The sequence below is a fragment of the Lytechinus pictus genome, chromosome 5 (assembly GCF_037042905.1).
Source record: "Lytechinus pictus isolate F3 Inbred chromosome 5, Lp3.0, whole genome shotgun sequence".
NCBI lineage: Eukaryota > Metazoa > Echinodermata > Echinoidea > Temnopleuroida > Toxopneustidae > Lytechinus > Lytechinus pictus.
The window spans coordinates 6,797,914-6,809,076 of record NC_087249.1 but is presented as its reverse complement, the minus strand read 5'-3'; the positions used below and the strand labels follow the sequence as shown (position 1 = coordinate 6,809,076).

Here is an 11,163-nt window from a genome sequence, read left to right as displayed (position 1 = left end):
TCATATACAATTTTATACGTTTATATGTCATTCACATCCCGCCCCCTCGTTCCTCCATCTTCTTTATAATATTGTCTAATTACGTGGCCATTAGATAAATGCATAATCCTCACATTTTTTTTATTTTATCATGTTTTTATATTAGATTCCGACTTATACCAGTGCGGATGGTCATAGTATGGTTCATACTAAATACAGCTTCTCAGTTTAACACCGAGACTAGGAAAAACTCGCCACAAGGGGGCGTTCGTCGACATCAACAATGTGTAACATGTACTGTAATCTAAATGATTGAAAAAGCTTTGGTAATCGTTATGACGATAATTTGGAACTTCCTGAGTTTGATATTCTACTGCTATAACTTCTTTTATTACCAGTTCTACTACTGCTGCTACTACTACTACTACTACTACTTCTACTGCTATGCATATTTTATTGTTGAGCCACCCTGGTGTCCCATCATTTATTTGACATCATTTATCTTTTAAATTACTTGACATAATTTCTTTCTTATCTGTCGCATCATCTATCTTATTGTCTGTGTAGAGCTAATGGTAGATAGATAGATATATAAATAAAGAGAGAGGGGGAGGGGAGAGAGGGGGAAGGAAGGGTAGCCTATGATGAACTGTCTCATTAAAATGACGGCACAACCAACATGGTCAAGATAATTTATCTAAATTTCTTGTTAATATTACTTCGACTCCTTTTGCATCTTCTTCTTGCCTTCTTCTCCTCCTCCTTTTTCATCTTCTTCTCTTCCTCCTTTTTCATCTTCTTCTCTTCATACACAATAAAATTCATAGGTAGAATTAAAAACTGTATAGGATCAATATAATGTTTCGTATAATTATTGCAGAACCAGGCCTATATATCCGTAAATCTATAAAGATAAATATACAAAAGTGTAAGTCAACAAAATTATTTCCACCGCATTATAAAAACTCGTTTCGGTTTCTTCTGACTCATTTTATCCTCCTCCTCTTCTTCTTCGTTCTCCCTTTCTTTCCCTTCTTCATCTTCTTCTTCTTCTTCTCCTCCTCCTCCTCTTAAGAATTCAAGAGTTAACGAAAAATAACAATTTGCTTTAAAAAGACAAATATTATGATGGTGGAACTTGTGTAGAACTATATTAAAATACGCGTTAACAAAAGACCAGGTCAACAAATTTGTGTGCACTAACTTTTGCTCGATAAGCATAATGAAATAAAGGTGACCAATAATAAGGTGACTAATAATAAAGAAAAGAATGCTTGCTTCTCTCCCATTTTTTTTTTATTGGTAGCACAAAGAATCGTTTGTAAATCACTGACTTTGACGCCCTTCATCTCAACATCCATCCCCGTCAATAGATAACAAAGAGTTTTCGTTTCCACATTGCACGATGGATTCAAGAACATAGAAAATGCATTTTCAAATGATCTTCATGCCAAAGCACAACGAGAAGTCTTTGCCGAATTCAGGTGAATCATAACAGCAGTTTCGTCCTGGACTCTGGGCAAACTACCTATATGCATTTTCTTTTGTCAGCTCCAAAACAATTATGGCGAAACTGCTGCTCCGGTTCAACAATTTTCGACAAAGACCTTCCAGCTGTACTTTGTCATTTGACGGGCATTTTCAATAGATTTACTGTGTTCTTGAATCTGTCCCCGTTGCAGATGCGAAAACTCTCCCTTAGTTGTGAAAACTACCTTTGAGATAGAGCAGTAGGGCTTGTTCCATTCCATCGCGTCGGGTAGAGTCGTCGCGTAACCTAACTTTATTGTCCGTCCATTTTACTCAAATAAAAGGCATGTTAAACAATGAAAGAACCTTCTCGTGGTAACTATTACTTTTTCTTCAACTGGTGGGGAAGAGGCTTTGATAAAGAACTGCTCAAGTTCTTCCAGTTGATCATCTGTCAGTTGGACATCCCCTTCGCCGAGCTTTCCACCAATCAGAGCCAGGGATGCACATTCGAACGTGGTATGTTGGTTGTACCGGAATGACTCCATCTTGGATAGAAGGTTTTCAGGTGAAAGGTCACCTTCTGAAAAATCGTGAGCGATGACTCCAACTTTACTTTTTCCTGTCCAAATTGAAATAGACCAGATTGTAGGTGACCGTATCCGAAATTCCTGATAAGTTACTGACGATGTGCACAAAAGACACATCCTACTCTTGCCGCTTTTTATAATCCCACGAAGGTACAAGTGCTCATGATTGGCTTTTAATTGTTGACCTTAACATGCCATTTATGTCGGCAGGTCCGTGGGCCTTATAATGGCCCATGGACAGATTTCACATAAAAACTTGCAAAAGGGGAAATATTTTTGTGGGTGCAACTGCAGAATTCAGCCTTGGAAAACTCTTACTATAGTCCAGATTGTCATGTCCCCTCTATGTTAGCTTTGGGAAAGGGAACTTCCATACACCAAAGTCCAAGCTGGACTACTCTTACTATCGCCCCGGCGACAATACGAGATGCCACCGGCCTTTAGTTAAGGGCCCATTCCTATAATGGTCACTAGTGATCAGGGGAACAGCGTTCCCCCTCCCCCACCTACGGAAAATTTTCTTGAAGATGTTTGTGTGTGGGAGTGTGTGTATGTGTGTGCTGCTGGAAAATATCGGTGAGCTTTTACCGACCTCTTCCTCTTTTTTTTCTTTTTTTTTAGATGTCACAACCCCGGGGTCACAACATTACCCCCCCCCCCCCCACTTCCTGACATTTTATAAGTATGGTACTATACATGTTTAAAAGTGTAGGTCTATCCGGGAGGTCTACCTATATTGAAAGGAAACAACTGACGATCTCTTACCGAGGGTTTTTCTGGCGCGCTGTAAGAAGCCGTCGTAGATAGAATCAGTGACATCAGTAATAGAGAATCGTCTGTTTTGTATGGAGTGACACAGAAGCAGAACATCTATACCGGTCAGATCAAACCTGTTCATATCCCTGATGTTGTAGGGCAGTGTCTCGAATCTTACGGTCCTTACTACTTCGTTCATGCGTTGTCTTATATGTTGGGTGAGCCCCTCGACGCTGTTTGAAAGACTGCCGCTGCAGACGGCTACATCGACTCTCTGTTTTAAAGGAAGTAATTCTGCGGATTCCTCCTAGAAAGAAATGAAATCCCGAAATGAAATCAAGACGTCGCCAATGGCGGATCCATGGGGTGGGGGCGAGGAATAAAGGAAACAAAGGATAATAGAAATGTGTTGAGAAAATAACGTTTGGGCACGCTTAAGGGAGTGGAGAGATGACCTGGTTTTTCGTTTTTGATATGTGCAAACTTTGCTAATTTCAAATCACAGGGGAATTTAATTCACCCCAACAAATAAAATACTACAATTCACTGGATTACAAGAGCCTTCCGGAGAAGAGCACCTTTTATTAGAGTCCCTAGATGACTTAATCGGTGTCATCCTCCATAACAAGCGATAATAGCGAGTTATCGTAATTGCAACGAGGACGGATTATAGAAAACAGTAATTTACTGTTTTGCATTTAAAATGCATTAAAACTGCCCGTCAAATCACAATGATTAGCTAAAAGGTTATCGTCGAAAATTGTTGGATCCGGACAGCAGATCGTCATAAAATTCGGAGCTGACGAAAAAATTGCAAATGTGTTGTTTGTCCAGAGCCCAGGACGACAGTTATGCTGTTTTGATTCACCGATTTCCGACAAAGGCTTTGCTATGAAAGGCTTTTGACTATAGATTCTCTACGTTCCAGAAAAAAAAAACGTCTGCGTAGTTGTTTAATAATTGTTTAATAATTCTGTACAATGTATATATTCTTTATGTGTGTCAGGACCATGATGAAAAACAGCCTCGGCTGATCATGTTTTATCTTTATCCTGAATAAATACGTTACAATAGAAGAAAATTAAAATAAAATAGGTAAACTTTTAAAAAGCTCCCTACTTTTCTTTATGCAGGGTCAGCGGAACGATTTCGAAAGTGGGGGTCATCTCATTCACATTGTCTGGTTACAAAATGACAAATTGTGTAAGGGTTACACGTCTTTTTTAAGTAAACGTGTAACCAATCATCCTGCCCCATGTGTAACATACACGTTAAGGCTTACTCAAAAAGATTATGTTCTGCGATCCATTTATAGAATGACAAGGGCGATGAGAGGAATTTGTGATGGGGGCACAACCCAACATTCTTCTTTCCACCCCATTCAAATTTCCCCTTCTTTTTTTCAGTCGCACCCTCCGCCTGTGGAGTTGCCCCTGTAAAAACGGCCTGGTGTAAAAAAAAAAAACTTACAAGTTGTTTTTATCACAATCAGTGTCGAAAAGTAAATGGAGTGGCCATATGTACATGTGCATGTATTGTTGTTTTAGTCTTCTCACTACAATACGCAGTGTATACTTATATAGGACATATACATGTAATTGTTCACCTGTTTCTAAATGTAACACACTTGGAAATTTTAGGAATACATAACTTTATGACAGTATACACCATAAAACATATTGGGTAAAAGTTTTACCACCACGAGGGCAATTATGTGTCCAACCAATTTGGGGCAGTATTTTACCCGATGCGGGGAGCATATTGTCCAGTAAGGTTAAACAATAAGCAGCAATCACTTTAAAATGGGCATCATTTTCATCACACTGGATGAATAAAACTGCCAAAAAGAAATGCCTAATGTTGGTTGGACACATAATTACCCTCATGGAGCACTTTCACCCAATATTTTTTAGAGTGTAGGCATGCAGTGAAATTGTGAAATGATTACTAATAATTAATAGTGACTCAGTGAGTCAATACACTTAGACTTTATATCAAGTGGTGATTTAATGTACATGTACATATACAAAGTGAAATATTATAGTCACCAATGGAACCAAAACTGAGACCAAAATATATATTATTTAGCCCAACTTTATCTTCCTCGAAAGTGCCGAAGTGAAGACCCCCATGATGCCTATGCCATGTTTGCTCGTTCATATACTGTTCTCAACAGAGATGTATTGTGAAGAATGTTTTACCGTGTGATGCTCCTTGGAAGCTCCTTGATCATACGAGTAATGTTAGCATTATACCATTGTATCAGATGAACGGTATTGGTGTAGATCTACGTCACAATGGATTACTATGTGAACATTAGTTCATCCGACCAAAGTACGTGCCAGCAATTAAATTATGGGGATTCCCCGCGAAAATGGTGTATCGGTGCGATTGGAGAGTGAACGGGAGGCGAGAGAGGGAGAGAGAGGGGGGAGAAAAGGGGGTTAAGAAAAGTGGCGTAACAGGCGGGGGGGGGCAGGGGGGAAGCTGCCCCCGCTGGCGGATTTCACCGGGAAATTTTTTTAAAAACGGGAAAAAGAAAACAGGGAGGGAGAAAGAAAGGGAAAAGGTGAAGGAAAGGGGGAAAAGAAAGGAGGAAAACGAAAGGGAAAGTGAAAAGAAAACTAAGTAAAATATTTTTTTTAATGGAAAAGGAAGGAAAGCGGGACAATGTACTGTAGAACATTTCAAAAAGAACAAATCATTCCGAAATAGGACTATGTAATGCAATAGTATGATGGGAAATAAATTTGATTCATTACGCAACTGTGGGTTGAATAAATATGTTGTGTAAAAGCTATATTCTGTATATACCCGCGATTTGATTAAAATAGCGGCAATCTGCGAGGTTTAAATGGCTTTGATATCAAGAAGTTCCGGGGGCTCCGCCTCGGACGGTCGGACCCAACCGCACAGCACTGCCGTAAATAAGTATGGAAGGGTTGGGCCATGGCCCCAAAAGTTTTACAAACAAGAACAACAAAAAGGAAGAAAGAAAAGCAAAGGAAAAGTGTAGGATATGATTTTATTTACTGAATATAGTGTCAAAAAATATCTCAAAGTTAGATTCTTATTTTGATTAAAATAGCGGCAATCTGCGAGGTTTAAATGGCTTTGATGTCAAGAAGTTCCGGGGGCTCCATCCCGGACCCAACCGCACAGCACTGCCGTATATGAGTATGGAAGGGTTGGGCCATGGCCCCCAAAATTTCTACAAACAAGAACAACAAAAAGGAGAAAAGAAAAGCAAAGGAAAAGTGTAGGATATGATTTTATTTACTGAATATAATGTCAAAAAAATATCTCAAAGTTAGATTCTCATGAAAAGGTGATTTTTTTCTCGCTCGCTTCGTTCGCTCTGGGCTTATATTAAGCAGCTTTTTAGCACATGTGACATACTGCACCCCTCGTTTTTTGTATACTCTTCACGCTACTGCCGCAAAAGAATCCTGTTCACAGTGGCGTACAGACCACAAAAAAGGGAATGGAAAGAGAGAAGAGTTAAATATATCATTCTCTGGATATCATGTCAAAATCTAGCAGAAATTTTGATTTTTGTATTAAAAAGGTCAAAATTTTTCCTCGCTCGCTTCGCTCGCTCGCAATTTTTTTTAGAAGATAAATTCTGCCCGATACGCAATATCTGACCCTCTCAAAATAGTCGCCAAATTACACCATTACGCCTGTTCATACCATAATATGACAGGGAAATTTCTGACTCTTGCCCCCCCCCCCCCGGCAACCGACCCCTGTTACGCCGCTGGTTAAGAATTATGAGGGTTAAGAATTAGAGAGGGAGAGAGAAAAGGGGTGATACGGAGAGAGAGGGGGAAGGGGAGAAAGAAAGGATGGAAGGAAGATAAAGAAGAGAGAGAGAGAAGGGGGTAGGAGACGGAAGTTGATATAGGTTTAACGGGAGCTTTTGTCTTTTGGATCTACATGAGCATGATGAGCTGTATTGATAGTATTTTGGTGTTTATGAACTTTTTTTTTTAATCAGGAAAATAAGGAATAAATAACATAGAATAATATTTCTTTCTCATTAAACGGTACCATCAAGACTATACGAGTTAATGGTTCCTTATGTTCGTACGTTGACAAAGGCTGTTCCAATTTGAGCGTGTACAGATATTAAACAGCCTTAATAGTAATAATATGCGACATCTATATAGCGCTTAATACAAATGACATTTGTCTCTAAGCGCTGCATGCTATTACCCCGGCTTCCTTCGTGTAAAACATTATTACTGCGTGTGTCATGTTGGGGGGGGGGGTAAAATTCCAGTTGCATGAAATGTAATGTCTCAAGATACCGAGTGTTTGTTCTTTAAAGAACAGGAAAAGAACAGGAGAGAATAAATTAAAAATATATAGATGAGAGAGGGTGGAACGTGAAAGCGTGGGTGTGTGTCGAATTGAGGTAAGCATGCAGCCAAGTAAATGCTTTAAGTCTGTAATTTTATTTTTTGTATATAATTATGTGTATAGAATATTTTAATTAACAGAGCGTCGTAGACTACAATGCTCATTGTTGATAATTTTGTATGTAGAGACACAGCTGAATAGGTTACCTTTTATACTATAATGAAGTGAAATGAATAAATGTATAGATAAACCAATTATTAACCAATTATTAATCATCTGAGAAATATGATTATCTGAGCAATTTTATGATAACCATCACCGTCAGCAGCATCAATACCACCACTATCATCATCATCATCATCACCATTATCATCATCACCATTATCATCATCATCATCAACGCAATTATCTCCATCAACACCATCATTATTATACAGTAGATACCATCTTATTACACCGTCATCATCATCATCAATACCACCGATATCATTACCATCATTTTCATTTCACCGTCATCATTTCATCATAAAAATGTCTTCATCAACATCATCCCCATCATCCTCATAATTATGATCATCATAACCTTATCATAATCATCGTCTCCATCATCATCATCATTATAATCATAACGATCATCAAAGTGGCGTACCGTGGGTCACAGCATTGGGGGGCACCAGCAAAAATGTTGAATAACTTAGAGAGCGCGCTTCGCGCGCTCAGTTGCCAGGTATACTGACCTAATAGAGATATTTTAAGGACAGCTAGTGCCATCAAACGGATATGTATCTCACTGATCAATTAATGCGAGCGCAAAGCGCAAGCTGAAAATTTTTGACTTTCAGAGCTAAAAAGGGAAATTATAATTAAATTTTTGTAATCATGATATGTACCTGTTTCGCTAAACAATGCGAGCGCGAAGCGCGAGCTGAAATTTTTGTATATATTGACCCCAAACATAGATATTTTAAGGAATATTTTTAAAGGAATCCATAAAGAGAGAGTATACATAATCTCACCATAGTCATCTAAGCGCTTGCTGATTTTGTTAGAATTACATCTGAACACATGAAACACTTTTTGTAGTCATCGTAATCATGATTATCATACGCATATCACTAATCAAATCAAATCAAATCAAAATTTAGGCAATTCAGACGTGAAGAGGGGCATTCTAAAGCTTGTTTGTAGGAATTCACTAAGACAATACGTATTTCACTATGATGCGAAAATTTTTGATATTCAGATCAGAAAAAGGGACATTTTAAGGACTGATTTTAGGAATTCATGGAGAGCAGACCTATCTCACAAATCCACTAATGCGAACGTAAGTACGGATTGGAAATGTTTAATATTAAGACCTTAAAATGGGGCAATCACTTGAAGTAGTCATGAAAAAGAAGCATATGTCACTACATAAAACAATAATAAATCTTAAGTGCGAGGAAATATATTTGGTGTATATTGACTTGAAATGATAGGTTTTAGTACAACAGGATTATGTATCGCGTTAAAAAGACAATGCGAGCACCAGGAACAATGAAGACATAGGCCCTAAGCAAATTATGTTTCATAAAGTTATGCAATATAACATAATTATAACATAATATAACATTATAATGAACAATAATTTCTTCTTTTCCACTACGTTTCTCTTCCTTTCTCCCTCTTTTTCTAATTTTCCCGGGGTTTTTTGGTCAGCCGATTGGGGGGGGGGGGCACGTGCCCCCCATGCCCCCCCCGTAGTTACGCCACTGCATCATCATCACCATCATCATCGATCATCATCATCATATTCATCGTTATCATCACCATCATCTTCATCACCATCAATATCACCATCATCATTTATTATCATCATCATCGCCATCATCAGTATCATATTCATAATTATCATCATCACTATCATCACCATCATTATCGTCATCATCTTCATCATGATGATCATCACCCTCAACGTTACTTCAGATTTGGAGTCTCGTTTGTGGAAATGATTTATTCCTGTGAGCGTTGTTTTCATTGTTTTCACTACAATCCAACACCCACTTTCTCACTCACCCTCACACACTCACCCACACACCCTATCACCCAAACGAGGTCGCATTGAGGAAACAAAGATTGTCAATATCAAGAAAATTTTACCATAAATTTCCTTGTTCGTCAAGTGGTTTGGTCTGTTTTTTTTTTTTTTTATGCCACAGTCACGATAACACTTATCTTTTTTTAATTTGCCGACAAGCCAACGAAATGAAAATAAAATATCAAGTAGTCGCCAAAGGGGCATTGTTTCTCAGAACTGGATTATTAATGAAGGACTCCTAACACATAACCAAGGACGATAATTAAGTACTCATATAGGAGAACATTAGATCTTACCTAAGACAAGAATCTAATTACTTTTTACGTACATACCGATCGTGTGAAATTATCTTTTTGTTAATTGTTTCAAACGGTCATTAAAGCAACTGAATTATTAGCAGGCCATCATTGTTTCTTATTGATAATAATTCGAACAGAGCAGGGGCCGCGGAACGGTTTTCAAAGTGGGGGGGGCTGAGCCAAAAGTGGGGGGGCTGACTATGCTAAAAATCACAATCATATGGTCATTTTTACGTTTTTGTACACGGTTTTGGAAAAAAGTGGGGGGCTGAAGCCCTCCCAGCCCCCCCCCCCCGGTTCCGCGGCTCCTGCAGAGGCCCCTTGAAATGTACACCGGACATTGATTATTATAACCATTTCATGTATATACAGTAGATAGTAGAAATCGTTGGAGGTTAAACAAGATTTTAAAGTTATACTTTTATTTTATCTGCTTTTCAGTGGATTTTTATGAGTAAAAAAGCTTCCAAGTAAAATGGACGGAACATGTTTTTAACAGTTTCATAACGTTAACCAACTATTTTTAGAATAGGCAGAAATATAACCCCACGATATGGATGATCATATTGTGTACATGCTTAGGAGGGTCAGTTTTCCCCCTTTGCCACAGAAAAAAAGTTTTTTGATAAGTATTATACATCGCATTTTACTACATGACTTTAAACAGGCATGCTTAATTTATTGAGAATTGAATATTAAAAAAGTAAACTTTGTTGTTTAAGATTTTAAACACTTGTTTAAACTGTTTCAATAATTAGCGTAAGGTTCATAGGCGGATCCAGGGGGCCCGAGCCCCCCCCCCCCCCCCCCTATTGGCGGAGCAAAAAAAAGGGGGGAGGGAAAAGAAGGGAAAAGAGAGGAGAGAAAAAAAATAAGACAGAAAAAAGAGAAGGAAGACGAGGGCATAAAATAAGGTGAGGGGAAGACTGGGAAAATCGTTCATGTCACTACAAAAAATGTTCGCTCGCGCTTTGGGCTCGCATCGCATGTTCGATGAGGGTGACACGACCTTTTCTCCTGCGACAATTGCTCCGGTCTTGATATCTCAGAAGGCATAGGATTAGAGCTAGGATTGTAAAAGAGTTTTTGGTTCAGAATAATGTAAAGATTATGATTAGGGTTTATTTAGTTTTGGGGGTTAGGTTTTGTGTTTCGTTTAATGTGCAGACTTTCCATCGGAGCAATTGTCGCCGAAGAAAATGTTATGGAACCTCGATGAGATACATATCTTGCTCAATAGGCTGATATGGAGCTTAAATATCAAGTATTGAGGTCAATTTACAAAACATATTTCGGACATCGAGCTTTTAGCATTTTGTGTGACTTACGAATTGATGTTCAAAAAGTGCTCTGTAAAATGCCCGTTTTTAACAAACTACTTAAAATCACATTTTCCGGACGTTTTATCAAAAATTTGCGCTCGCATTAATTGTTAAAAATTTATTAACCATGCATCCGATTCATGATTTTAAAAAAATCTTAAAACGTCCAGTTTTCAGGCCTTGATAAATAACCAAGGTAATAACATTTTCATGAACTCTTGATAATTAAATTGTCCCTTTTCAGAAAGGAATATCAACAAGTTTTATCTTGCGCTTGGGAAGAAGAATCGAATAGTGTCATCATT

General features: G+C 38.2%; 1 protein-coding gene across 1 annotated transcript; it reads right to left on the bottom strand.

Moving 5' to 3' along the window:
- Positions 1–817: 817 nt before the first annotated feature.
- On the bottom strand, positions 818–5,028 carry LOC129260566 (uncharacterized). The gene is made up of 3 exons (XM_064099368.1): positions 4,997–5,028; positions 2,805–3,102; positions 818–2,071 (listed from the first exon to the last, which is right to left on the bottom strand). Exons 2-3 carry the CDS (start codon positions 2,992–2,994, stop codon positions 1,779–1,781), a joined length of 483 nt encoding a protein of 160 aa, XP_063955438.1. The 5' UTR covers positions 2,995–3,102; positions 4,997–5,028; the 3' UTR covers positions 818–1,778.
- Positions 5,029–11,163: the final 6,135 nt, after the last annotated feature.

Excerpts from the sequence above, each read along its gene's own strand:
- LOC129260566 (XM_064099368.1), bottom strand. The coding sequence starts at position 2,994 with ATGAACGAAGTAGTAAGGACCGTAAGATTCGAGACACTGCCCTACAAC. Across the intron at positions 2,072-2,804 it reads GCGCGCCAGAAAAACCCTCG|GAAAAAGTAAAGTTGGAGTC; the intron begins GTAAGAGATCGT and ends CAATTTGGACAG.